General features: G+C 49.1%; 1 protein-coding gene across 10 annotated transcripts; it reads right to left on the bottom strand.

The window, feature by feature from the left end:
• Position 1: 1 nt before the first annotated feature.
• On the bottom strand, positions 2–26,905 carry PMF1 (polyamine modulated factor 1). 10 transcript variants are annotated; one of them, XM_063626910.1, is made up of 6 exons: positions 26,616–26,905; positions 14,615–14,693; positions 14,266–14,307; positions 6,287–6,387; positions 3,547–3,681; positions 2–496 (listed from the first exon to the last, which is right to left on the bottom strand). In XM_063626910.1, the coding sequence occupies exons 1-6, from the start codon at positions 26,774–26,776 to the stop codon at positions 457–459; spliced, it is 558 nt and encodes a 185-aa protein (XP_063482980.1). In that variant the 5' UTR covers positions 26,777–26,905; the 3' UTR covers positions 2–456. The 10 variants fall into 10 exon arrangements, with proteins under 10 accessions (XP_063482980.1, XP_063482976.1, XP_063482978.1 ...); XM_063626906.1 differs by having other exon boundaries at positions 3,547–3,742; positions 26,616–26,807; XM_063626908.1 differs by lacking the exons at positions 14,266–14,307; positions 14,615–14,693 and adding an exon at positions 7,292–7,397 and having other exon boundaries at positions 6,287–6,384; positions 26,616–26,862.
• Positions 26,906–26,952: the final 47 nt, after the last annotated feature.

Raw genomic sequence — 26,952 nt, 5'->3', positions numbered from 1 at the left:
ATTACAGTGTAGTGGAGGAAGTTTATTTACGGATGTGGGGAGAACATGGTAAAGGCCCCTGGGCTGGCCAGCAAGGGGGCAATCAGTGGAGATTGAAAACAGATTCTCCAAGCCAGGCCCAGGGAAAAGGGCTGAGGAACCAGCAGGAGCGGGGTGGAGGGGCAAAGCTGACCTGAACTTAGAGAAGAGAGAACATGGCCAAGAATTATCCAGGTAGAAGAAACAGAGGAATCTAAAGGGGGTGTGTGTCCAACCCCAAGGGTGCCCCAAAGGCACAGTGGCAGTGAGACTTGTTCTGGCCTAGTCCTCCAGCAAATTCCATCACTGCTGACGGACTGGGCACCATTTCAGCCATTCTCAGAGGCAGCCCACCCAGGCCAGGCATGCTGGACCACAGGCTCTTGACCTTGACTGCCCTCTGCTTCTGGGGCTGGCGGTCTCCTCATTCGGGCTCCCTCAGCACAGCAACCAGCTCCCTCTGTTCTCTGTGTAGAGCCTGAAATCAATGGGAGACAACAGACAAACTGGGATCTAAGAAAACCCAAATCCTTGCCCTCCACTGTCCCTGACTCCAGGCCTGGGGTTTCCCCAGGACAATATGGATGGAGTCTGTGGCTTAAGTCATGGGCCCTGCAGAGCATGTTAGGATGAAGGCACATTAGAAAGTCCCCACCACTCGGCAAGTATTTATTGCAAGCTGGGTTCTGTGACCACCTAGGCTGGGCATCCCCAGAGCAGAGCCCATCTTCAGTAAGGGTCCCCAAAGTGGCCCTTAGATCCTCTGACCTCAACAGAGCTTTCTAGCGAGAAACGTTCTTGAATTAAGTACACTTTCAGTTGAGTTACAGACATGGAAATTGCCCACGTCAAACAACGTGAGGGTCTGTAGCTGGAATGGGTGGAGCATGGCTTTAAGAGCAGGGGGCTTTGTTCCTCTTAGGATAGCACTGAATCTCAGAGCTGGTGAGGCCTTGGGATCATTATCTGGCCAATTTGGAAGCCAGGACCCAGAGACAGGAGTGACCCATGGCCTCATGGTGGCTGAGTGGTGATGGTGGAGCAGCGCCTTGCCTGAGGACTCAGCAGGGGGCCCTGGGAGTGCCCGAGACACAACTCGGAGCTGTGCCCTGCAAGATGGCACCAGGCTTGGGTGGGGGGCCTTGGTCACCACCACATTCGCGCCTGCTGCCCAGTCCCCCAGGCCAGTCTGTGATGTCGGGAGAGCAGAGGGAGTGGGGACAGTAGGGAGCAGAGCAGCTGCCGGCCTTCCACTTGTCACTGCCTCCCAGCCGGGGCCCTTCCCAAGCTGCAGCAGGGCCTCCAGGCTGCAGCTAACTGGTATTGAGAAGAGAAGACCAAGGAGATCCAGGAGCCATAAATTTGTGGACCTGTATCCCTCAGGAATATGAGGCTTTGCCCCAGGAAGGGGGCTGTCAAATGGCCATAAGTAGAAGTACACTGGATACTGACATGATGGATGGAGAGAGTTCGACAGAGATGCCGCCACTTGAGCCCTACTAGAAAGCTTCTCTTGGAAATGCACTTTGAGCCCATAGGAAAATCTGTCTCACCACAGTGCAGCCAAGCTGCTACTGTGTCATCCAGCTTGATCATCTTCTTCTCCTTTCTTCACTCAACGTGGCCCCAAGTGACGTTGGGCCACTTTCAAAAGTTAAGTTCGCCCTCAAAGGACACACAATTGTGGCATGGAGGATGTGTGTTAGATGTATGAAGGCTCTACAAGTCATTCTAATATACACGTTATTTAAATATTGGGCAATGGCAGATAGTCAAAATAATCCTCAGCACAAAGAGCAAAGCTGGAGGCATCACAGTGCCTGACTTCAAATTGTACAAGGCTCTAGTAACCAAAACAGCATGGTACTGTTATAAGAACAGACACATAACCAATAGTATAACAGAACACAGACTCAGAAATAAATCCGTTTACTTATGGCCAACTGATTGTCTGCAAAGGTGTCAAGAACATACAATGGGTAATCTCAGCACTTTGGGAAGCTGTGGCAGGTGGATCACCTGAGGCCAGGAGTTCAAGACCAGCCTGGCCAACATGGTGAAACCCCATCTCTACTAAAAATGGAAAAATTAACCAGGCGTGGCAGCAGGTACCTGTAATCCCAGCTACTCGGGAGGCTGAGGCAGGAGAATCACTTGAACCCAGGAGGCGGAGGTTGCCGTGAACCAAGATCATGCCACTGCACTCCAGCCTGGGCAACAGAGCAAGACTGTCTCAAAAACAAAGTTGAAATAGAATATTTTTGGGGCCGGGTGGGGTGGCTTAAGTCTGTAATCCCAGCACATTGTGAGGCTGAGGTGGAGGAATTGCTTGAGCCCAGGAGTTTGAGACCAGCCTGGCCAACATGGTGAAACCCCGTCTCTACTAAAAATACAACATTTAGCTGGGTGTGGCAGCTCACGCCTGGAATCCCAGCTACTCAGGAGGCTGAGGCATGAGAATGGCTTGAACCTGGGAAGTGGAGGTTGCAGTGAGCTGAGATCGTGCCACTGCACTCCAGCCTGGGTGACAGAGCGAGACTGTCTAAAAAAAAAAAAAAAAAAGACAAAAAATAACATGCTAGTGAGGATGCAGAGAAAAGTTGATCTCATAAAGGTAAAGAGTAGAATGATAGTTAACAGAGGCTGGGGGAAGGGGTGGGGGATGAAGAGAGGTAGTTTAATGGTATAAACATACAGTTAGGTAAAAGGTGTAAATTCTATTGTTCAACAGTAGAGTAAGGTAACTGTAGTTAACAACAACGTACTCCATATTGCAAAGTGGCTAAGAAGAGCCTTGTGCAGTGATGAGCACATGTAATCCCAGCTATTCAGGAGGCTGAGACAGGAAGACTGCTTGAGGCCGGGAGTTCGAGACTGGCCTGGGCAGTATAGCGAGATCCCCATCTCAGAACAAAACCAAAACCAAAGTAGTTAGAAGAGAGGTCTTGAATTGCTCCCAACACATAGAAATGATAAATACTCAAAGTGATGAACACCTCAAATACCCTGACTTGATCACTGCACGTTCTATGCATGTAGCAAAATATCACATGTACTTCCTAAATATGTAAAATACGATGTATCAATTTAAAAAAATACTGTCTCATCCTCTGTTCTTGTTCTCTACCCATCCCCCTACCATATACCAGGTTTAGAATATATGTATCTATGTTGGGCAGTGGTCACATGGAGCGGTAGAACCACCACCAGGTTTTAACTCCAAATCTGATGGGGAGGCACTGTTACCTTGGGTGACTCATCTGCCCTCTCTGGGCCTGTGTCCTCACCTGCTCCATCAGGGGAACACATGCCTGTGCCTGGTGGAGGATCTGAGGGAGACTGTCTGCTGAGGCTGGCAGAGACTACTGCACATGCCCAAGGAGAGGTAACGCATGGCTGTTCTCCAGGGGGCAAGCTCTCCTACCCGCTGTGGGGGTCGCTTGTGTTGGAATGGAGGAAGCCACCTATTTGCGTATCTCAGAGGGCCCATTAGAGAAGGAAGAGGAAGAGGCAGGCTGGGACACTGACCTGCCAGGCCTGCTGCCGGGCCTGGACCTGTAGCTGCAGCTCCTCCACTTGCCTCCGCCCTGCCAGGACGGCATCTGCCAGCTGCTGGTTCTCGGCCTCCTGTTTCTGCACGTGGCGCCGCAGGGTGTCCCGTTGCTGCAGGAAGTAGGGTGCCATGACACTGTGCAGATCCTTCTCTGGGGTCCCGCTGGGGCGCCTGGAGGGCCACAAGGAATGAGGGAGGTGGAAGGCCCTCGTGGAAGAGGGTTCAGCTTCCAAGCCCACACTCGGTGCTATGCCTGCCTTGTCCCAAGTTGGGCTGGCTTCCCAGGTCTCTCCCGTGGTCCCTCTCACCTCCCAAGACCTGTTTCTCATAGGAATGCTCACTTCCTTTCCCTGGGTTTCAATGCTTAGGGGTCCACCTCTCCCCCTTCTCACTTCAGCCCCTATCTTAGCCTTCCCGACCATACCCCACATTCCCCTCCTTTCCTCCATACACACTCCCCCATCCAGAACACTTCAGGGTGACTTTCTAGCCCCTGCCTCTGTCCTTGTGACCATGTGTGCGGCTAGTGCATCCAGTCCACCAGACTGTGAGCTTGAGAGGTTGGGGGTGGCTGCTGACAGAGGGCCCAGACTGTGGGAGGCCCCCATAAGTGTTGACTGATCTGGGAAGATAAGGAAAGGCAAGTCTGAGGAGGCAAGATTACACAAGAGGTGGAAGGCACTGTGAGTTCTTTAAAAATTATTTTTCAGGCCAGGTTTGGTGGCTCACGCCTGTAATCCCAGCACTTTGGGAGGCCAAGGCAGGTGGATCACGAGGTCAGGAGATCGAGACCATCCTGGCTAACATGGTGAAACCCTGTCTCTACTAGAAATACAAAAAATTAGCTGGGCGTGGTGGCAGGTGCCTGTAGTCCCAGCTACTTGGGAGGCTGAGGCAGGAGAATGGCGTGAACCCAGGAAGTGGAGCTTGCAGTGAGCTGAGATTGTGCCGCTGCACTCCAGCCTGGGAGACAGAGCGAGACTCTGTCCCAAAAAAAAAAAAAAAAAAAAAAAAAAAAAAATTATTTTTCAATGGCCAAGCGCGGTGGCTCATGCCTGTAATCTCAGCACTTTGGGAGGCCAAGGCAGGTGGATCACCTGAGGTCCGGTGTTTGGGACCAGCCTGGCCAACATGGTGAAACCCCATCTCTACTAAAAATACAAAAATTAGCCAGGCGTGGTCGTGGGCGCCTGTAATCCCAGCTACTCGGGAGGCTGAGGCAGGAGAATCGCTTGGACCTGGGAGGCTGAGGTTGCAGTGAACTGAGATCGCACCACTGTACTCCAGCCTGGCCTGGGCAACAGAGTGGGACTCCATCTCAAAAGAAAAATTCTTTTTCAGTTGTGAAACTTAATTCTCTTAAGTATTAAGGTCACAGAGCATTTTTAAAAATTGGAAATTACAAAAAAGATTTCTACGCCCTCTGGCCTAGGATTCTACTAAGGGAGGGAGGGTTGCAGGAGGCAGGGGCTCAGCTGCTGGGGTCTTGCTGGCCCCTGCTCTCTATTGCTCATCCCAGGCCCCGCTTCTCCACCGTGCACTTGGTGTACCAGGTAGCCGGCTGCTGCTGAAATGTCAGCTCCAGGAGAGCAGATACTTGGTCTGTCTTGTTCACTGCTAAGTTTCCGGCATCTAAAACAGTATCGAGGCTGGGCGCGGTGGCTCACACCTTTAATCCCAACACTTTGGGAGGCCGAGGCAGGAGGATCACCTGAGGTCAGGAGTTCAAGATCAGCCTGGCCAACATGGTGAAACCCCGTCTCTACTAAAAATACAAAAATTAGCCAGACATGGTGGTGGGCGCCTGTAATCCCAGCTACTCACGAGGCTGAGGCAGGAGAACTGCTTGAACTCAGGAGGTGGAGGGTGCAATGAGCCAAGATCACACCACTGTACTCCAACCTGGGCAACAAAGCAAGACTCCGTCTCAAAAAAAAACAATATCGAGCATATAGTAGGTGCTCCCTAACCTGCTGAATGAACAAATGTATAAAAACCAGTTGCCCCGCCAGCCTCATCTACACCTGTAAGGTGTACATGGTGATTCCAAACCTCACGATTCTGCCTCCTCCCACTCCCCCCACCCTCCCTTTCTCCCACAGGCCCAACAGGCCCTAAAATAAGCTCCCTCAGGAAGGCTTCTTCAGTCTGGCCTCAAACTACTTCCCTCCCTAATCCCCTCAACAACATGGCTTACCTGGGGCTCTCCTCCCCTGAAGGGAACTGTGTGGTACAACAGTTTTCGGTTACAGTTTGGTGTCTGTCTGCTCTACTTGTCCCTGTCAAAAGGTTCTCTCTCAGGGGCAACAAGCCCAGAGTCTCATGGATATGGTGGACACAGGGTCAGCCTTTTAAAAGTTTGTTTTAGAGACAGGGTCTCACTATATTGCCCAGGCTGGTTCTGAACTCTTGAACTCCTGGTCTCAAGTGATCCTCCCACCTCAGCCCCCTGAATAACTGGGATTACAGGCATGAGTCACCACTCCCTGCTTGGGTCAGTCTTAAAGTCTCCTTCAAGAAGCTGAACTGTCCAGGTGTTGTGGCTCAAGCTTGTAATCCCAGCACTTTGGGAGGTCAAGGTGGGAGGACAGCTTAAGGCCAGGAGTTTGTGACCAGCCTGGCCAACATAGTGAGACCCTGACTCTAGAAAAAAAAAAAAAAAGCTTAATTGCTGCCTCTTTCCTGTGCCTTCTCACCTCCCCACCCCACTCTCACCAGGCTGGCTCTTTGCGGACTTTGCCTTCTTCCACAATTTTATCCAAGGCATTCAAGACAGCTTCCAGGTTCCCCTCCTCTTTGATGTCAGAGATTTCCTCCTGAAGAGAAAGGAGGAAAGAGCTATAATGACACGAGATGAGCTCACGGCAAAAATATGCTAAACTGCTAACAGCACTTGGTAAGATTTTGGCTAATTTCTGTTCTAGGTCTTTATGCTTTCCCTAACATTCCAACTTTTCTTTTTTTCTTTTTTTTTTTTTTTTTGAGACGGAGTCTTGCTCTGTCACCCAGGCTGGAGTGCAGTGGCGCGATCTCGGCTCACTGCAAGCTCCGCCTCCCGGGTTCACGCCATTCTCCTGCCTCAGCCTCTCCGAGTAGCTGGGACTACAGGCGCCCGCCACCACGCCCGGCTAATTTTTTGTATTTTTGGTAGAGACGGGGTTTCACCGTGGTCTCGATCTCCTGACCTCGTGATCCGCCCGCCTCGGCCTCCCAAAGTGCTGGGATTACAAGCGTGAGCCACCGCGCCCGGCCCATTCCAACTTTTCTACATGTGGCTTTTATAATTAAGAAAATAGGCCGTGGGTCACACCTGTAATCCCAGCACTTTGGGAGGGCCGAGGTGGATGGATCACTTGAACCCAGAGTTTGAGGCTGCAGGGAGCTGTGATTATGCTGCTGTACTCAAACCTGGGTGACAGAGCAAGATCCTGACTTAAAAAAAAAAGACCCCATCAGCCTTTGCTGAGTTTGCATGGTCTAGAGAGCAGGCAACATAAAACACATAATCACAATACAGGACAGTGAGCAAAGGCTGCATCTAAGATACCCGCATCATTTGGAGGGGAGGGATGATGGATGCTGCAGCCTGCTGGGCACCCAGGACAGCTCTAGCGGCTGAGGAGACAGAGGTGTAGAGGGTGGGGCCACTGCCCTCAGGGGACTGACAATCTGGAGACAGAACCCAAGTCAACAGCACTTGCCGGTCTTCCCACCACTCACCCGGATAGATGTCTGCAACTGAGCTACAAACTTGTCATAGATTCGCTGTGTCATCTCAGGCTGCAACTGGTAGAAGCGCTTGTAGCAGTCAGTGAATCTCTGGTAGCTGGCGGGAAGGAGAGAAGCAAAGGTGGGGAGGGCCAAGCACGAGGCCGGCCATCAGCCTGCCTGGGCACCTCCACTTCGCATTACAGGACTCTGAGCTCTGTCCACTTCATGGCCCTGGTTAAAGGCAGTGGATGCAAATCTCTCATCTAAGCACGAGTCACCGAGAATGGTTCAACCCCATCAATGCCCCATCAGCATCCTCACTTCCTCTTAGAAGAGCCCTAGGTGAGTTTAAGTGTTTATCTCTTAAAGATTACTCCTCACTCCTTCCACGGTTTCTAACAAGCTCTCGGGTGAGGCTGATGGTGCTGGTCTGGGGAACCACACTTTGAGAGCCTCTGGTCATTCCAGTGCCCTGAAGGACTTGGATTAGGACAGGGCATGTGACATCTGGGAAAGATTGGCTTACTCCTAAAAAGAGCCACATGGAAAGCAACTGATGCTCTCTTGGCAACCATGGGGGCCCCGGCCTGAGGGCAGAGTTTACACCAACCTGCAGCCACTCTACTTTGGGGCTTCTTGTTACATGAGGTAATATATTTCTCTTATTGTTGAAGCCTGATTTTCTTTCCTTTTTTTTTCTTGAGGCAGTCTCGCTCTGTCGCCCAGGCTGGAGTGCAGTGGCGTGATCTTGGCTCATTGCAATTTCCACCTCCTGGGTTCAAGCGATTCTCCTACCTCAGCCTCCCGAGTAGCTGGGATTACAGGCACCCGCCACCACGCCTGGCTAATTTTTATATTTTTAGTAGAGATGGGGTTTCACCATGTTGGCCAGGCTAGTCTTGAACTCCTGACCTCAGGTGATCCACCCACCTCAGCCTCCCAAAGTGTTAGGATTACAGGTGTAATCCAGCCTGAAGCCTGATTTTCTACTTTTCTTTTTGAGACAGGATCTCATTCCATCACCCAGGCTGGAGTGCAGTGACACAATCAGAGCTCACTGCAACCTCCAACTCCAACTCCTGGGCTCAAGGGATCCTCTTGCCTCAGCCTCCTGAGTAGCTAGGACTACAGGTGCACACCATCATGACCAGCTAATTCTTTCTTTTTTTCTTTTTTTTGAGACGGAGTCTCGGTCTGTCACCCGGCTGGAGTGCAGTGGCGCGATCTTGGCTCACTGCAAGCTCCGCCTCCCGGGTTCACGCCATTCTCCTGCCTCAGCCTCCTGAGTAGCTGCGACTACAGGCGCCCACCACCACGCCCGGCTAATTTTTTTTGTATTTTTAGTAGAGACAGGGTTTCATCGTGTTACCTAGGATGGTCTTGATCTCCTGACCTCGTGATCCGCCCATCTCGGCCTCCCAAAGTGCTGGGATTACAGGCATGAGCTACCGCGCCCGCCATACCAGCTAATTCTTTTAGTTTTATTTTTTTTGTAGAGTCGGGGTCTCACTGTGTTGCCCAGACTTGTCTCAGAAAACTCCTGGGCTCAAGCAATCCTTCTGCCTCAGCCTCCCAAAGTGCTGGGAGTCTAGGGGTGAGCCATCATGCCCAGCCAAGCCTGATTTTAAATCAGGTCTCTGCCACTAGCAGCTGAGAGCTCCTCACTGATAAATCCTTTGCAGCTGGAAGTATTAAACGGTATCCAGTATATTCCCAATGGCTTATTCCTCTTGGACAGAGAAACTCAAGTTAAATGAACTCTTTTGGCTGTTTTTCTCCCTCCCCTTTGTTTCCTCCCTCTCCCTTGCTTGTGTCTCTCTGTCCACTCTCTCAGGCCCTTCCCCTTCAACAAATATTCACTGAGTGTCTGCTATATGCTGATTGCCCACCAGGAACTGGGTATTCGGGGCGGATAAGACTGACACAGCCCTCCCAGAGCTTCCAGTAGAGAAGGAGAGATGGCAGAAATGCAGAAACTCACATGCAAGTAATAATCATCTCTTGTGGTGAGTGGTTTAAAAGAAAAAGGCCAGAGTTACAGGGCTAACAGTGTATCAAGGATCTTCTTTAAATTGGGAGCAGGTGTGGTCAGATGAAGCCGTGTTCAAGTGACTTGCAGAAAGCGCCTGAACCAAGAAGATCTTCAAATACACAAAAGCTCACACTGATGCTGTACTATAGGTCAGGATGCTCCTTGGCTGTGAGGATCAGGCTGGCGGGCCACTGGGTAAACAGGGCATTAGGGCCCTGATGCCCAATGCAAGGCCCCACCCCCTGCCAGGGAGTCACTGCTGGGTCCTCCCTTTCTCATGGCTCTTTAAGCCTCCTCACGAAACCTGCCCCCAAACAATGTTTTTGGAAACAGGTGAAGACTAAGAGCAGTGGTGTACTGGAGCCAGTTCACAGTGGCCTGCAAGACAGAACTGCCAAATTTCCAGGAACTCTGGGCCAAGTGTTAAACACAGCCATTATTAAGAATTAAATTACATAAACTGACAATAAATTAACTTTAAAAACAAAGGTCCTGGGCGCAGTGGCTCATGCCTGTAATCTCAGCACTTTGGGAGGCAGAGACCAGTGGATCACCTGAAGTTGGGAGTTTGAGACCAGCCTGACCAACGTGGAGAAACCTCATCTCTACTAAAAAATACAAAAAATTAGCCAGGCGTGGTGATGCACGCCTGCAATCCCAGCTACTCGGGAGGCTGAGGCAGGAGAATTGCTTGAACCTGGGAAGCAGCGGTTGCGGTGAGCTGAGATCACGCCATTGCACTCCAGCCTGGGCAACAAGAGCGACACTCCGTCTCAAAAAAAAACAAAAACAAAACAAAGGTCCTAAAGACTCCAAACATACCACTTCCTAATCATTCTACCACCTTTTACTCTGCTCTTGAGGTAATTCGTATATATTGTCTCTGTCTGGTGGAAATACTGGATCAAAGTATGCTGCTGCCCAGCTCTTCTCAACTCTGTGTCTAGTGATGCCATGTTGGTAGCTTAGGAGTACCTACACCTTGGAAATTGGCAAACACTGCAAACCAGGGCTCTCTTTTCAGAGAGCTGGTTGTAAGCAACTACCAGTACACTTCTGGGTCAGAGTGGCAGTCTCTCACCTTTTCAGTGATACACATTCCATGTGAGTGCACCTTGGAAACTAAGCTTAGGTACCTAAAAAACAATACTGTAGGCCGGGCGCGGTGGCTCACGCCTGTAATCCTAGCACTTTGGGAGGCCAAGGAGGGCAGATTGTGAGGTCAGGAGATGGAGACCATCCTGGCTAACATGGTGAAACCCCATCTCTACTAAAAATACAAAAAATTAGCTGGGCATGGTGGCACATGCCTGTAGTCCCAGCTACTCGGGAGGCTGAGGCAGGAGAATCACTTGAACCTGGGAGGCGGAGGTTGCAGTGAGCCGAGATTGCGCCACTGCACTCCAGCCTGGGCGACAGAGCAAGACTCCGTCTCAAAAAAAGAAAAAAAAATACTGTACACAGAATAGACGATGGGCATTCCTTCAACCCTCAGCAGACTCCCAGACATCTTGTTTTGCTGCTGGCCTGACTAGCCACGCAGTCTGTGGCTACCAGGAGGAACGTGGAGGAACACATGATGCTGACCATGAAGGGCTGGAATTGAAACTGGGTAATTGTGGCTTAAAACAGGTTTGGCTTAGACATGGGAGATCCTGTTCCTCCACCCAACCTACTCAGCAGGCAGAGGGTCTGAGCTGGACGCATCTCTCTTCAGCTCAGGCAGCTGACAGCGGATAGGGCCCAGGACAGGGGTGACGCAAATTCTGACCGCCAGAGCTGCCTGTGACCTGTTCTGAGGTCTCCTTTATGGTATGATAATTCAGTGAAAGTGAAGGACCACAGAAACACAGACACAAGATGAAATATATGCTAACAGGACAATGTGGCTTAACCAAGGAGAAAGGCAGCCAGATTGGTGCCAATGTCAGTGAGTACAGGAGGAAGGTGATGACTTTTTTTTTTTTTTTTTTGAGACAGAGTCTCGCTCTGTCGCCCAGGCTGGAGTGCAGTGGCGTGACCTAGGCTCACTGCAAGCTCCACCTCCCGGGTTCACGCCATTCTCCTGCCTCAGCCTCTCCGAGTAGCTGGGACTACAGGCGCCCGCCACCACGCCCGGCTAATTTTTTGTATTTTTAGTAGAAACGAGGTTTCATCGTGGTCTCGATCTCCTGACCTCGTGATCCACCCGCCTCAGCCTCCCAAAGTGCTGGGATTACAAGCGTGAGCCACCGCGCCCAGCCGTGATGTGTTTCTTGAGAGCCAATGCAGAATTGGGAATGTTTTGAATGCCCTTGTGGATTTTCTGAAAAATATACTCAGGGGAGAAGCAGAAAAGTGACACACTAAAAAAAAAAAAATTCACCAGGTGTGGTGGCTCACACCTGTAACCCCAGCACTTTGGGAGGCCGAGGCGGGCTGATCACCTGAGGTCAGGAGTGGATCACCTAAGGTCAGGAGTTCGAGACCAGCCTGACCAACATGATGAAACCCTATCTTTACTAAAAATACAAAAATTAGCTGGGCGTGGTAGCGCATGTCTGTAATCCCAGCTACTTGGGAGGCTGAGGCAGGAGAATCACTTGAACCCGGGAGGCAGAGGTTACAGTGAGCTGAGATCATGCCATTGCACCCTAGTGTGGGCAACAAGAACGAAACTCCATCTCGAAAAAAAAAAAAAAAACATGTCAGGTGCAGTGGCTCATGCCTGTAATCCCAGCATTTTGTGAGACTGAGGCAGGAGGATCACTTGAGCCCAGGAGTTGGAGACCAGCCTGTGCAACACAGCAAGACCCTGTCTCAATCAAAAAAAATTTAAGGTCGGGTGCAGTGGCTCACACCTGTTATCCTCGCACTTTGGGAGGCTGAGGCAGGGGGATCACTTCAAGTCGGGAGTTTGAGACCAGCCTGACCAAAATGGAGAAACCCCATCTCTACTAAAAATATAAAAAATGAGCCAGGCATGGTAGTAGGCACCTGTAATCCCAGCTACTCAGGAGGCTGAGGCATGAGAATCGCTTGAACCCGGGAGGCGGAGGTTGCAGTGAGCCGAAATCATGCCACTACACTCCAGCCTGGGCGACAGAGCAAGACTCTGTCTCAAAAAAAATATAAATAAATAAAATAAAATAAATTTTTAAAAAAATTAAAAGAAATTTTAAATCTCAGCTCACTGCAACCTCCACCTCCCAGCTTCAAGCAATTCTCATGCCTCAGCCTCCCAGGTAGCTGGGACTACAGGTGCCTACCACCACGCCCAGCTAATTTTTGTATTTTTAGTAAAGACAGGGTTTCACCATGTTGGCCAGGCTGGTCTTGAACTCTCAGTCTCAGGTGATCCACCCACCTCAGCCTTCCAAAGTGCTGGGATTACAGGCATGAGCCATTGAGCCTGGCCAAAAAAAATTTTTTAATTCATGACCATTTGCCCCAAGTGTCAAATTTTATCTTCTTATGCAAATTACAACATCCTTGTGAACAGGGATGCCATCTGCAATGCTGCTGGGATCTCTAGGGTGCCCACAACCATGTTAGATGCACAGCAGCATGTAAGACACTCTGTAGACTGGGCGACTGGGGCTAAGGTAAGGCCTGGGCTGCCCACCCTGGACCCCAGGATCCCAGGATCTGAAAAGCTTAGGAAGAGGAGTCCTCCCCCAGAAGCCTCCTCTGCAACCTCTCTGCCAAGGCCCCTCTTCACCCCATGATGGGATGGTCTCTTGGCCCTGGCTTCCAAGGGTACATAAGAGGTCACCCAGCTACCCAGTGCATACTGGGTAACTTTACTGGTTCTCTGGACAGACTGCCTATCATTTTCCCTGGATTCAAATCCTATCTCTACCACTAATCAACTAGTGACCTCAGACAACTTCTTTACCTCTGTAAGTCTCAGTTTCCTCCTCTGTCAAATGGGGATAATAACTATCTAGGCCTCACAAAATTACTGTGCAGATTAAGTGAGGTAAAATATACAAAGTCCTCAGTACGGTGCCCAGCACATTGAAATGCTTCATGTTAGCTACAATTATTCTTACTAATCTCAAAATAACAGTCCTCACTGCCCTTCAGAAGTATAGAAGTCAGTAACTTGGCTCCCCAGAGCTGGGAAGTCTCCTCCCGGGTGGAAGGCAGGTGCTAGTGAATGAGGCTTTTGTGCAATTGCACGTGAAGAAACCAACCCAGCAGGTGTAAGAACCAGCTGTCAAGATTTGTCCCTACTAGAGAGAAAAGGCCAAATTGTGGCCTCAAAAAGGCTAAATTTATCAGAAATGAAAGTAACTTTTAAAAACCACATTTACTGAGTTTCAAAACTGAGATGACTATATTAACTGATTTTAACCTGTTATTTTTTCTTGGGAGGCCAATGCGGGAGAATCACTTGAGCCCAGGAGTTCGAGATCAGCCTGGGCAACATAGTGAGACCCTGTCTTCACAAAAAATTTTTTAAAATAAAAATTAAAAAATTAACTGGGCACAGTGGCTCATGCCTGTAATCCCAGTGCTTCGGGAGGCCGAAGTGCGGGGAACACTTGAGGTCAGGAGCTTGAGACCAGCCTGGCCAACATGGTGAAACCCCAACTCTACTAAAAATACAAAAATTAACCAGGTGTGGTGGTACATGCCTGTAATCGCAGCTACTTGGGAGGCTGAGGCAGAAGAATGGCTTGAACCCAGGAGGTGGAGGCTGCAGTGAGCAGAGATCGTGCTACTGCACTCCAGCCTGGGCAACAGAGTGAGACTTCACCTCAAAAAAATAACAAATAAATAAAAATATTTAAATAAATTTGACTTAAAAATATTTAAGCACAGAATCAGGCTCTGGTCATTTGTCAATCTGTTGGTTTACATATGCAGATAAATTGTGCAGGACAGCATGGAAAGATAAAAGAGGGTAACACAATATCACGGTGTACACAGTGCTGAGGGAGCCAAAAAAGGAGCCAGGACTTGCCTTCTTCCCCTGTGGTAACCTGCACACCACCCAACTGAAGGCCTGTTTGTTTGTTTTTTTTTTTTTTTTTGAGACGGAGTCTCGCTCTGTCGCCCAGGCTGGAGTGCAGTGGCGCGATCTCGGCTCACTGCAAGCTCCGCCTCCTGGGTTCACGCCATTCTCCTGCCTCAGCCTCTCCGAGTAGCTGGGACTACAGGCGCCCACCACCACGCCCCGCTAATTTTTTTGTATTTGTAGTAGAGACAGGGTTTCACCGTGGTCTCGATCTCCTGAGCTCGTGATCTACCCGCCTCAGCCTCCCAAAGTGCTGGGATTACAAGGGTGAGCCACCGCGCCCGGCCCTGAAGGCCTGTTTTACAGGCTGTCCACCAGAGGGCAGGCGGGGACCAGCACTTCTGTCCCAGTGAAGGAGTGGAGAGCCGGGAAGGCTGAGAACAAAACAAATAAAAGCTGGGGACGCAAAGGCAGAAGAATGGTACGATGGACTTTGCCAACTGGGAGGAAAGGGTGGGAGGGGGGTGAGGGATAAAAGACTACATATTGGGTACAGTGTACACTGCTCGGGTGATGGGTGCACCAAAATCTCAGAAATCATCACTAAAGAACTTATCCATGTAACCAAACACCACCTGTTCCCCAAAAAACTACTGAAATTAAAAAAAAAAAAAAAAAAAAAAAAAAGCTGAGGACTGGAGTGACAGAAATTCTTGCTCTTCATCCCCTATTCACTATAAGGCTGTCCATTTCATTAAGAAATGTTTCTCATCTGGGCATGGTAGCTCATGCCTGTAATCTCAATACTTTGGGAGGCTGAGGTGGGCGGATTACCTGAGGTCAGGAGTTCGAGACCAGCCTGGCCAATATGGCAAAACCTCCTCTCTACTAAAAATACAAAAATTAGCAGGGCGCAGTGGCAGGTGCCTGTAATCCCAGCTACTCGGGAGGCTGAGGCAGGAGAATCGCTTTAACCTGGGAGGCAGAGGTTGCAGTGAGCCAAGATGGCGCCACTGCCCTCCAGCCTGGGCAACAGAGCAAGACTTTGTCTCAAAAAGGAAAAAAAAAAAAAATTATCCATTTGGTCTTTTTCTCTCTCCACTTTCTGGTCCTGTGTACACTGGGAAGCCCCAGGACTGAGAAAGGGAGAGGAGGAAAGAAGAAAGAGATAAATGTTTCTTTTTTTTTTTTTTTGAGATGGAGTCTCACTCTGTCGCCCAAGCTGGAGTGCAGTGGCGTGATCTCAGCTCACTACAAGCTCCGCCTCCCGGGTTCACGCCATTCTCCTGCCTCAGCCTCCCGAGTAGCTGGGACTACAGGCGCCCGCCACCACGCCCAGCTAATTTTTTGTATTTTTAGTAAAGACGGGGTTTCACCGTGGTTCTCCTGACCTCCTGATCCGCCCGCCTCAGCCTCCCAAAGTGCTGGGATTATAGGCGTGAGCCACTGCACCCAGCCTGATAAATGTTTCTTAATGAAAATAAGAGGAAAGTCTCCAGGCCAGTGATTCAAGATGAATGGTTGTATTAAAAGGTTATCCTTTAAAAATTAGCCTTTCAACAGGTACAAAGTTACAATTAGATAGGAGGAATAGGTTCTGGTGTTGTACAGTAGAGTGACTGTGGTTAACTGTAAAATACTGCATATTTCCAAATAGCTAGAAGAGATGCTTTTGAAGGTTCTCACCACAAAGAAATGATAAATCCATGAGATGACATGCTAATTACCCTGATTGGATCATTATACAACATAGATATGTACCCTATAAATATGTGCAATTACAATGTGTCAATTAAAAATAAATACTTAAAATTAATCCTAATTATATCTTTAGGTTATTTGGTCTCTTGGACTAATTTAATCTTTTATTGTTTAGCTTCTTCCTTTGAAAACTGCTGGAAAACAAAAATCTGAAATTGGGATACTTTTCCTGAGAAAGATAGAAAAAACTTTGTGGTTTGATAAATATTAGCATGAAGATAAAAAATACCAGCAGGATAACTGTATTCATTTAATAGACACTTACTGAGCACCGACCAGGTACCAGGCCAAGCTTGGTGGTACAAACCCAAAGACTAAACAGTACAATTCCTGCCGTCAAAGGGATTGCAGATCAACCTTCAGGAAAATGGGTATGAGACAGCATGATGTCTTAGCAGGGGCTCGGGGAAGGCTCCCTAGAGGAAGCAATGTCAGAGAGAGAAGCAGGAGCTGGCCACAGGACAGGAGAACAGCAGCATGGAGTAAGTTCAGGCAGTGTAGCTGAAGGGCGGGGTGTGTGTGTGTGTGTGCACATGCACATATGTGCATGTGTGTGAAGATGCAGTAATAATAGGAAACTGAGGACTGATTAGTGCTAGGCCCTGTTCTATGTATTCTACATAACTCATTGAATCCTTACCATGACTCTATGAGACAGGGTTCTATTATCATCACCACCATTTTTCAGATGACGAAGCTGAGGCAGAGAGAAGCTTGCCCAAGGTCATACAACCAGCATGTGATGGAGCCAGCTGGGACTCAATCCAGGCCATCTGGCCATGTTGGCTTCCATGCAGGGCCAGAAACAGAGTCTGGAGTGTGGATGTATCATGACTGGAGGAGCTAGAAAAGGGACTGAAGCAGAGATGTGATATGAACAGATCTACACCTTAGGACGTGCACTTGGCTGCTGTGTGAGGGTGGCTTCAGAAAGCACAGCTGAGACAACAGCAGCCCAGAGCAAGGCAGAAACAGTGCGGACAGAAAGAGGCGGATGGTCTGGAAACATACAGAGGGAAAGTATAAGCATGCCAGGCCTGGAGCCACACACCACAGTTTGATGACTCATGCCCTCCCTTCAGAAACAAATCACCACCAGTAGCAGGCATCACCTGCACATTCAAAGAGGGTGAGATATTTCCAGGGCATTTATAGTCAGAATAGTTTATATATTAAACCACTCTTTTTCCTGTGATGAACTATTTCCTATGAACACCAACAGTCTTTGGCACTAGTTTAGAACTCTGAGTTCATTACAAATGCAATTCGCTTTCTTTTCTTGGTCACTGCCAGATGTAGGCTTTAAGTCACTTTACACATCTTACCCTGTGCGGCATATCCCAGGCCAGAAGACTGGACCACAAGGACATCTCTAAGTATGGCATCTAAGAACTTAAGAACTGTCGCCATACACAGTGGCTCACGCCTGTAATCCCAGCACTTTGGGAGGCTGAGGTGGACGGATCACCTGAGATCAGGAGTTTGAGACCAGCGTGGCCAACATGGTGAAACCCCGTCTCTACTAAAAATACCAAAATTAGCTGGGCGTGGTGGTGGGTGCCTGTAATCCCAGCTACTAAGGAGGCTGAGGCAGGAGAATCACTTGAACCCAGGAGGCAGAGGTTGCAGTGGGCAGAGATTGCACCACCGCACTCCAGCCTGGGTGACAGAGTGAGACTCCATCTCAAAAAAAAAAAAGGCCGGATGCAGCAGCTCACGCCTGTAATTCCAGAACTTTGGGAGGCCGAGGTGGGCGGATCACAAGGTCAGGAGTTCAAGACCAGCCTGGCCAATATGGTGAAACCCCATAGCTAATAAAAATACAAAAATTAGCTGGGCGTGGTGGCAGGCGCCTGTAGTCCCAGCTACTCCGGAGGCTGAGGCAGGAGAATTGCTTGAACCCAAGAGGCGGAGGTTGCAGTGAGCCAAGATCATGCCACTGCACTCCAGCCTGGGTGACAAAGCGAGACTCCATTTCACAAAAACAAAACAAAACAAAACTGTCAAACACCTCTCTCTCCCTTAGCCCCCACAAACTGACACATGCGGCACAGTTGCCAGGGTGCCAAAAGCGCCTGTAGCAGACCCAGCTTTTCTCTGAATAGTACTAACTGGTCCTCAATCTGAGCCCCACTAATGATGGCTCTAACTGACTGCCTCTCTTGGTGGGTCATGGTTCGTAACAAAACACAAAAAGGAAGCACCCTTGTCTGCTTGCTTTAGCTCAACAGGAGAATGGTTTTCAGATGGCTCAGGAGGCCATGGGGACAGAAAAGAACCCTTCGTTTCCAGAGACCAAGGCAGAGGTTACAAAGGGTAGGCTCCAATAGGGCCATGTTTCTCTGCTCTGAAGCCTGAGAGAGAACATATTGGGGAGTCTTTCCCTTGGCCAAGACAATGAAAGGAAGATAGCTTAAAGGAAGACAGCAGGGTGTGAATCCACGGGATCTGAAAGCCCACCGTGGCCAATCATCTTTCAGTCATTTTGGGTGCATCACATAATGTACCCTCTCACTCAAACTGACATTTATACGGAAAATATGCTGAATTGTGGGGAAAATCTATCTATTTGTTATCCTTTTGGATAATAAACATGTGAATAAACTCAGATTAACTATGTTCAGACTCCTGTCCCAGGTATAAGTACTTCATTCTTGGGGCTGAGGACTTTAAAGGCTTTTAACTTAATGGCTTGGGGCTGGAGAAAATCAAGTGTTTGCACACATCTTAAAAGTCTGTATTCGGCTGGGAGCAGTGGCTCATGTCTGTAGTCCCAGAACTTCGGGAGGCCATGGCGGGCGGATCACCTGAGGTCAGGAGTTTGAGACCAGCCTGATCAACATGGAGAAACCCCATCTCTACTAAAAATGCAAAATTATCCGGGGGTGGTGGTGCATGCCTGTAATCCTGGCTTCTTGGGAGGCTGACGCAGCAGAATTGCTTGAACCTGGGAGGTGGGGGTTGCGGTGAGCTGAGATCATGCCATTGCACTCCAGCCTGGGCAACAAGAGTGAAACTCCATCTCAAAAAAAAAAAAAAGTATGTATTCATATATGACACTTATTGAGCCCTTTCTCTGGAAACCAGCTGAGAGTAAGTTCCTATTTAATCAAATGAGGAGAAGGATGTTCTAGTGAGGAGAAGCAGCAGTGGGAAGACAAGGTGGCAGGGGTGAAGGCAGGGAGGCAGCACTTGGTGCAGAAGAGCTTCCGTGCCCATGTGTGGTCTGCACTGGCACTCAGGTGTGCATGCGCTGTACTCCCACGGCCCTGACTTGAGGTTGGTGAGTTGGGAAGGAATGGCCTTGTACGCTGTGCTAAGGAGCTTGCATTCATTCTGGAAGCAACCCTGAACCAATTAAACATTTTAAGCAGGAGAAGGGGATCAAATCTGAGCTGTAGACTGGAGGGAGGACACAAGACTGAGGCTGGAGGGCCAGTTTGGAGGCAGGTGCAAGAGTCCAGTGAGAGACAGTAAGGGCCTGAACTCAGACAGTGTCAGCAAGGATGGAAAGGAGGAGTCGGAGGCTAGAGAGGCTGGAACCAACATGGGTGGGCAGTTGAATGGAAGTGAAAGTGATGGACGGGCCAATGAGGACTCCCAAATCTTTAGCCTAGAGAATGGATAGTGGTAATTCCTTCAACCAACTCAGGGGTCACAGGAAGGGAAGAGGTGGAAGAGAAATCCTGTTCGCATGCTGAGCTGATGATTCTGTGGGACACCAAATGGAGATCTGTAGTAGTAGACTGTTGGAGTTAGAGGTCTGAAACTCAGGGGAGATATTGCTTGGGAATCCCCATGTATCTAAAACTATTTACTGAATGCCTCCTGTATACCAGGCACCGTGATGAGTAAAGAATAGAGAATGATGAACAAGACAGACAAGATTCTGCCCTCAAGGACCTTAGGTTTTATGTAGGGGAGACTGACCACAAATAAGTAAACAAGCAGACAACAGAACAGCAGACTGCAATATGTGCTATGAAGGAATAAATAACCGGTGTCTATCATGACAAATAACCAGGGGAGCAAGGTGGCCTTAGAGCGGGTCAAGGAAGAGATGGAGGAAGACCACTCTTGGCAGAGCAAACAGCAAGTGCAGATGCCAAGGCAGGAAAGCACTTGAAGTTCTAGGCAATGAGGAGGTCAGTATGAGTGAGTACGACTGCCCCGGGCCACAAGAGGTAGGCAGGGCCTAGAAGCCCTGGTGAGGAGCAATGGACAGTCACCGAAGGCCTTCAGTAGCAGTGAGACATCAGATGGGAGGAGGGGGTGAAAGTAAGGAGAGGGCAACGTTCACACGTTTAAAGGACAGGAGAAGAGGAGCCCGGGAAGGAGCAGCTAGTCACGTAAAGGGGCAGAGAATGATGTCGGAAACCAAGGGAGAAATCTGAAGAACAGTGGAGTGGTTGACAATGTGAAAGCCTACAAGGAAAGCGAGTGCGTTAAATATTTAAAGAATATATACCCAGCGGGCGCGGTGGCTCACGCCTGTAATCCCAGCACTTTGGGAGGCTGAGGCAGGTGGATTACCTGACGTTAGGAGTTTGAGATCAGCCTGGCTAACATGGTGAAACCCCATCTCTACCAAAAATACAAAAATTAGCTGGGCGTGGTGGCGGGCACCTATAATCCCAGCTACTCAGGAGGCTGAGGAGAATTGCTTGAACCCAGGAGGTGGAGGTTGCCATGAGCTGAGATCACGCCACTGCACTCCAGTCTGGGCAACAAGAGTGAAACTCCATCTGAAAAAGAATAAAATATATATACATACAAACACACACATACACATACATGTATATATCTCCAAAGTATTTAGCAACGAAGAGGTTATTAATTACGTTGAAAGGGGTAGTTTTAAAGGAAGGGTGGTGGAATGCCCCAAGATGAGGATAAACTGGAGACAGGCTGGGTGCAGTGGCTCACACCTGTAATCCTGGCCTTTTAGGAGGCTGAGGCGGGAGGATCACTTGATCCTAGAAGTTGGAGACCAGCCTGGGCAATGTGGCAAGACCCCATTTCTATAAAAAAATTAAAACAAAAGTATTAAAAAATTGGCCAGGTGAGGTGGTGCATGCCTGTAGTCTCAGGCAGCTACTCAGGATGCTGAGGCAGGAGGATCACTTGCGCCCAGGAGTTCAAGACCAGCATGGGCAACATATCAAAACCCCATTTCTACAAAAAATACAAAAATTAGCTGGGTGTGGTAGTGTGTGCCTGTAGTCCCAGCTACTCGGGAGGCTGAGGTGAAAGGATCACCTAAGCCAGGGAGGCGGAGGTTGCAGTGAGCTGTGATCATGCCACTGCACTCCAGTCTGGGCGACAGAGCATGACCCAGTCTCAAAGAGAAAAAAAAAGTTAGCCAAGTGTGGTGGTACACATCTGTAGTCCCAGCTACTTAGGAGGCTATGCTGGGAGGATCACTTGAGCCCAGGAGGTTGAGACTACAATGAGCCATGATTGTGCCACTGCATTCCAGCCTGGGCAACAGAGCAAAACCCTGTCTCTAAATAAATAAATAAAGAGAAAAGATGGGACTTGCTGGACCAAACATAAGGTTTCCTACGAGGGCCTGGTTTTAAGAACCCACATGCACTGGCAGAGACAGGCAGATCGGTGGGGCAGGAGAGAGACTCAGGGACATAGTGGGCTAGGAGCTGGCCATTGGTAAGGGGGCTCCATCAAGCAATGGAGATGAGCTGTGTAGTTGATGGTATTTGGGAAAGTTAGAAAAATAAGCCTGGCTTGAGACTATCACTTTGTACCTTAATCCAGCCAGATTAAAGATTAAAAGAGTAAAACGATGAAACAGCTAACAGAAGAAAACACTGGAGATTATCTTTGTGACCTAGATGTGGGCATAGCCTTTATAAAAAAGACCCCAAGGGCCGGGCATAGTGGCTCACGCCTGTAATCCAGGCACTTTGGGAGGCTGAGGCGGGCGAATCACCTGAGGTCAGGAGTTTGAGACCAGCCTGGCCAAAATGGTGAAACCCCGGTCTCTACTAAAAATATAAAAATTAGCCAGGCGTGGTGGTGTGCACCTGTAGTCCCAGCTACCTGGGAGGCTGAGGCATGACAATTGCTTGAACCTGGGAGGAGGAGGCTGCAGTGAGCCAAGATCACACCACTGTACTACAGCCTGGGTGACAGACCGAGACTCCATCTCAAAAAATAATAATTAAAAAATAAATAAAAAAATAAACAAGACCCCAAAAGCACAAATCATAAGGTGAAAAAAAATGAATGGAAGTAATGACATGAAAATTAGGATTTAAAAAAACGGATTAGGCAATATCTGTTTTTTTGTTTTTGTTTTTGAGACAGAGTCTCGCTCTGTCACCCAGGCTGGAATGCAGTGGCGCAATCTCAGCTCACTGCAACCTCCGCCTCCCAGGTTCAAGCAATTCTCCTGCCTCAGCCTCCCGAGTAGCTGGGACTACAGGTGCGTGCCACCATGCCCGGCTAATTTTTTTGTATTTTTAGTAGAGAAGGGGTTTTACCATGTTGGCCAAGATGGTCTCAATCTCTTGAACTCATAATCTGCCTGCCTCAGCCTCCCAAAGTGCTGGTGATTACAAGTATGAGCCATCACGCCTGGCCTATATCTGGCATTTTTTTTAAATGGCTCTTTGAGTTAGTCAAGAGGCTGAGAAAAGGAGTCAGGAGGATCCATACAGCTCATGAAGGGTCTGCAGGGATAACTGCATTTCCCTTCTGTGTCATCCTCTTAAGGGAAAATAGAAACAGTTAAAATGTGTGCTGCTTTTTATTTAATTGAAGGCTTCTATTCCTCAAAGGACATCATCAACAAAGTTATCACCCAACAGACAGATATTTCCTTCTATACTAGCAACTCTAGCAAATCAACCAGATAAAAACTCCCATTTTTAAAAAAGGTCTGAAAATGAAAGGCTGGAGGAAATGAGCAGGCAGTTCTCAGAAGAGGAAGCCGAAATGACTGAGTACATGAAGAAATGCCCAAACCTGCCAGGAATCAGGGACACGCAAATTAAAACAAGATACCCCTTTCACACCTGGCAGAATGACAAATATTAGAATGGTAAAAACCCAGTCATGGTGAGGAGGTGGGGAACAAGAACAGCTTTTCTGGAAAGTAATCTGATGGAACAGAGGTAGGTGTAAACTCTAGGATCCAGTGATCCCTCTCCCAGTTATATGTCTCAGAGAAATTCTAGCACTAGCTCCTGTGGAAATGTACAAGGATATTCACCCTGGAATAATTTATGGATGAGGAGCTGATAGGAAATGGGAAAGTGGTGGATGCATGTCAAGGACTGACAGGCAGCACTAAGAAGCTATGAACCATGTGCACTTTTAGAGCATAGTTAGATCTTTTTTTTTTTTTTTTTTTTTTGAGTTGGAGACTCGCTCTGTTGCCCAGGCTGGAGTGCAATGGTGGGATCTCTCGGCTCACTGCAACCTCCGCTTCCCAGGTTCAAGCGATTCTCCTGCTTCAGCCTCCCGAGTAGCCAGGATTACAGGCACGCGCCACTAGGCCCGGCTAATTTTTGTATTTGTAGTAGAGATGGGGTTTCGCTACGTTGGCCAGGCTGGTCTCGAACTTCTGACCTCAAGTGATCCACCCACCTCCGCCTCTCAAAGTGCTGGGATTACAGGTGTGAGCCACTGCGCCAGGCTCAATTTTATTTTTTTTTTCAATGGTACCAGAATGTCTACTCCAAGAAGATTGGAACCTTGTCCATCTTGATCACTGCCTTATCTCCAGCAACTAGAACAAACCCTACTAGAACTAGAACAAATTTATTGACACTGTCAATGGTCAATAAATATTTGTGTTATAAATAAGTGGCTGAGGCAGGTGGATCACCTGAGGTCAGGAGTTCAACACCAGCCTGGCCAACATGGCAAAACCCCATCTCTACTAAAAATACGAAAATTAGCTGGGCATGGTGGTGCATGCCTGTAATCCCAGCCACTCGGGAGGCTGAGACAGGAGAATCGCTTGAACCCAAGAGGCAGGGGTTGCAGTGAGCCTAGACTGTGCCATTACACTCCAGCCTGAGCAACAGAGCAAGACCCTGTCTCATAAATGAATAAATAAATGGGCCGGGCACTGTGGCTCACGCCTGTAATCCTAGCACTCTGGGAGGCTGAGGTGGGAGGATCACTTGAGCCTCAGAGTTTGAGATCAGCTTGGGCAACACAGCAAGAACTCATCTCTGAAAGAAATAAACATAAGTAAATAAATAAATGGGGGACATATAACTAAGAGAAAGTGGGGACTATGGGAGGGGAGACAAGGGCAAGAATGAGTAGGGAAAAATAAATACAATAAGGGAGGGACCATGCCAGGACATATGATGATGACGTGCCATGATTGATTCATAAAAGTGATTACAAATTATTTTATCAAATTCATTATTATGGCAAACTAGGCCCTGCATGATAAGGTTGTCACCTGCCTCTCCAGCCTCATCTCATTTTATTATGATCACTATGCTGTAGCCAAGAAGGTCTCTGCCAGTTCCTGGAATATCTGATCACCTCAGGGACTTTGCACAGGCTGTCCCCTTTTCCTATATACTTGTTCTGTAATTCTTCAAAAAGGTGGTTCCGCCTGGGTGCGGTGGCTCATACCTGTAATCCCAGCACTTTGGGAGGCAGAGGTGAGTGGATCGCTTGAGCTCAGGAGTTTGAGACCAGCCTGGCCAACATGGTGAAACCCTGTCTCTACTAAAAAATACAAAAATTAGCTGGCTGTGGTAGCGGGCACCTGTAATCTCAACTACTCGGGAGGCTGAGGGAGGAGAATCACTTGAACCCGGGAGGTGGAGACTGCAGTGAGCCGAGATCGAGCCACTGCACTCCAGCCTGGGCAACAGAGCTAGACACGGCCTCAAAAATAATAATAATAATAATAATAATCTGGTTCCTTCTCATCCTTCAAGTTCCAGCTGAAATGTCACCTCAGAATGGGTGCCCCAACCATCCTATCTAGTGGTATCATTACCTGCTCATTATCTTTTTTTTTTTTTCCTTTTGTAGAGGCAGGGTCTTGCTCTGTCACCTAGGCTGGAGTGCAATGGGGCTATTATAACTCACTGAAGCCTCAAACTTCCGGGCTCAAATGATCCTCCTGCCTCAGCCTCCCAAAGCACTGGGATTACAGGCATGAGTCACTGTTGACACATAATAATGGCCTTATTATCTTACCAGGCTATGTGATGATGTTGTTGGCGTCTCTACCCATTGAATGCAAGCTCTAAAAAGACAAGACGCCTTGTCTGCCTCATGGTATTCCCAGCACCTGACACTCAAATATTTGATGAGTCATGAGTGAAGAGAGATCATTAATTATGTGTAGGAAAGGTAAAGTGCTGAACCCAGGAGGAATGGACTGGGAATAGATGAGAGTCATGGTGAAGCCAAAGAACAGGGAAGTGGGGATAGAGAGGGCTAGAGGAGGAGAGGCTGTGGTCAGGGCACCGAACTCCTGGAAGCATTTCAACACTGATGTGCTGGGGTGGTGGGATCATGGGCAAAACTCTTGAGTCATATACGTTATATAAAAGTCAAGGCCGGGTGCGGTGGCTCACGCCTGTAATCCTGGTACTTTGGGAGACCGAGGTGGGTGGATCACGAGGTCAGGAGTTCGAGACCAGCCTAGCCAACATGGTGTAAACCCCGTCTCTACTAGTAAAGATACAAAAAATTAGCCGGGTGTGGTAGTGTGCGCCTGTAATCCCAGCTACTCGGGAGGCTGAGGCAGCGGAATCCTTTGAACCCGGGAGACCGAGGTTGCAATGAGCCGAGATCGCGCCACTGCACTCCAGCCTGGGCGACAGGAAGAGACTCCGTCTCAAAAAATAAAAATAAAAATAAATAAAATAAAAGTCGAGACAAGAAAAATGTTTCTTTTCATGGCAACACATTTAGTCCTGGTAATCTTCCAGTGAAGAAGATATTCTCATAATAGCTAACAAATCTTTCTATGTGGCAGGTCCTGTCCTAGGCGCCTTAGGTGTATTTACTCATTTAATTCTCTAAACGACCCTGAGAAAGGTACTATTGCTGTCACTTGACTGACAAGGAGCCGACGAGGGACAGGGGGCTTATGTCTTGCTCACATAGTGGTGGGCAGCGACTTAAACCCTGATCTGTAGCCGGGCGCGGTAGCCCGAGCCTGTAGTCCCGGATACTTGGGAAGCTGGGGCGGGAAGATCGCTTGAGCCCAGGAGGTCGAGGCTGCAGTGATCACGCCACTGCCCTCCAGCCTGGGCGACAACGCAAGGCCCTATCTCAAAGACAATAAAAAAATAAAAAACCCTGCTCTAATTTGCAAAGGCTCTATCTTTCCTCCCAACCACCTGAAATTTTAGTGAAAACGGGGCTTCCTGAAGGAGTAGCTAGCCATCCCGGTCCGCTACACGTTATCCGTGCGAGAATACCCTGACTCCTCAGGCTCAGGATTTGACTGGGTCTCCTGGTCCGACTGCCCCGCCCCCAACGCGGACCCACGTGACCGCGCGCCAGCCTGCGGCCGTCCTGAGCTCGCGGGATTTGAGCTTCGGTGCCGACAAACACTCCCACCGCGGCTCCCTCCACTTTACCTGCCGGCGGCGACCAGCTTCTGAAGAAAAGTGTCCACCATGGTGTCGAGGAGCTTCACCCTCGAAATGGTAGTGCCGGGTGGCACAGACTCCAGAGACGACCCCTCATGCCTTTTTTCCTCACAGCCGCTGCCTAGATTGGCGTTACTTGCTTCGGCCATGTTGAAGTTGAACCGCCAAATCTAACTGGCCCGGCCTCCCCGCCCGCCGGAGCTCCCGATTGGCCGCTCCCGCGACGGGCGCCTCCGATTGGAAGTGGTAGAACGTCTGTCACCGAGCAGGGTGGGGGTGGGGACGTCACCGGAGGCTGAGGGTCGCGGGAAGGCGAGGCTCTGCG

This window comes from Symphalangus syndactylus, chromosome 12, assembly GCF_028878055.3.
Source record: "Symphalangus syndactylus isolate Jambi chromosome 12, NHGRI_mSymSyn1-v2.1_pri, whole genome shotgun sequence".
Lineage (NCBI taxonomy): Eukaryota > Metazoa > Chordata > Mammalia > Primates > Hylobatidae > Symphalangus > Symphalangus syndactylus.
This window is presented reverse-complemented; position numbering and strand designations above follow the sequence as displayed.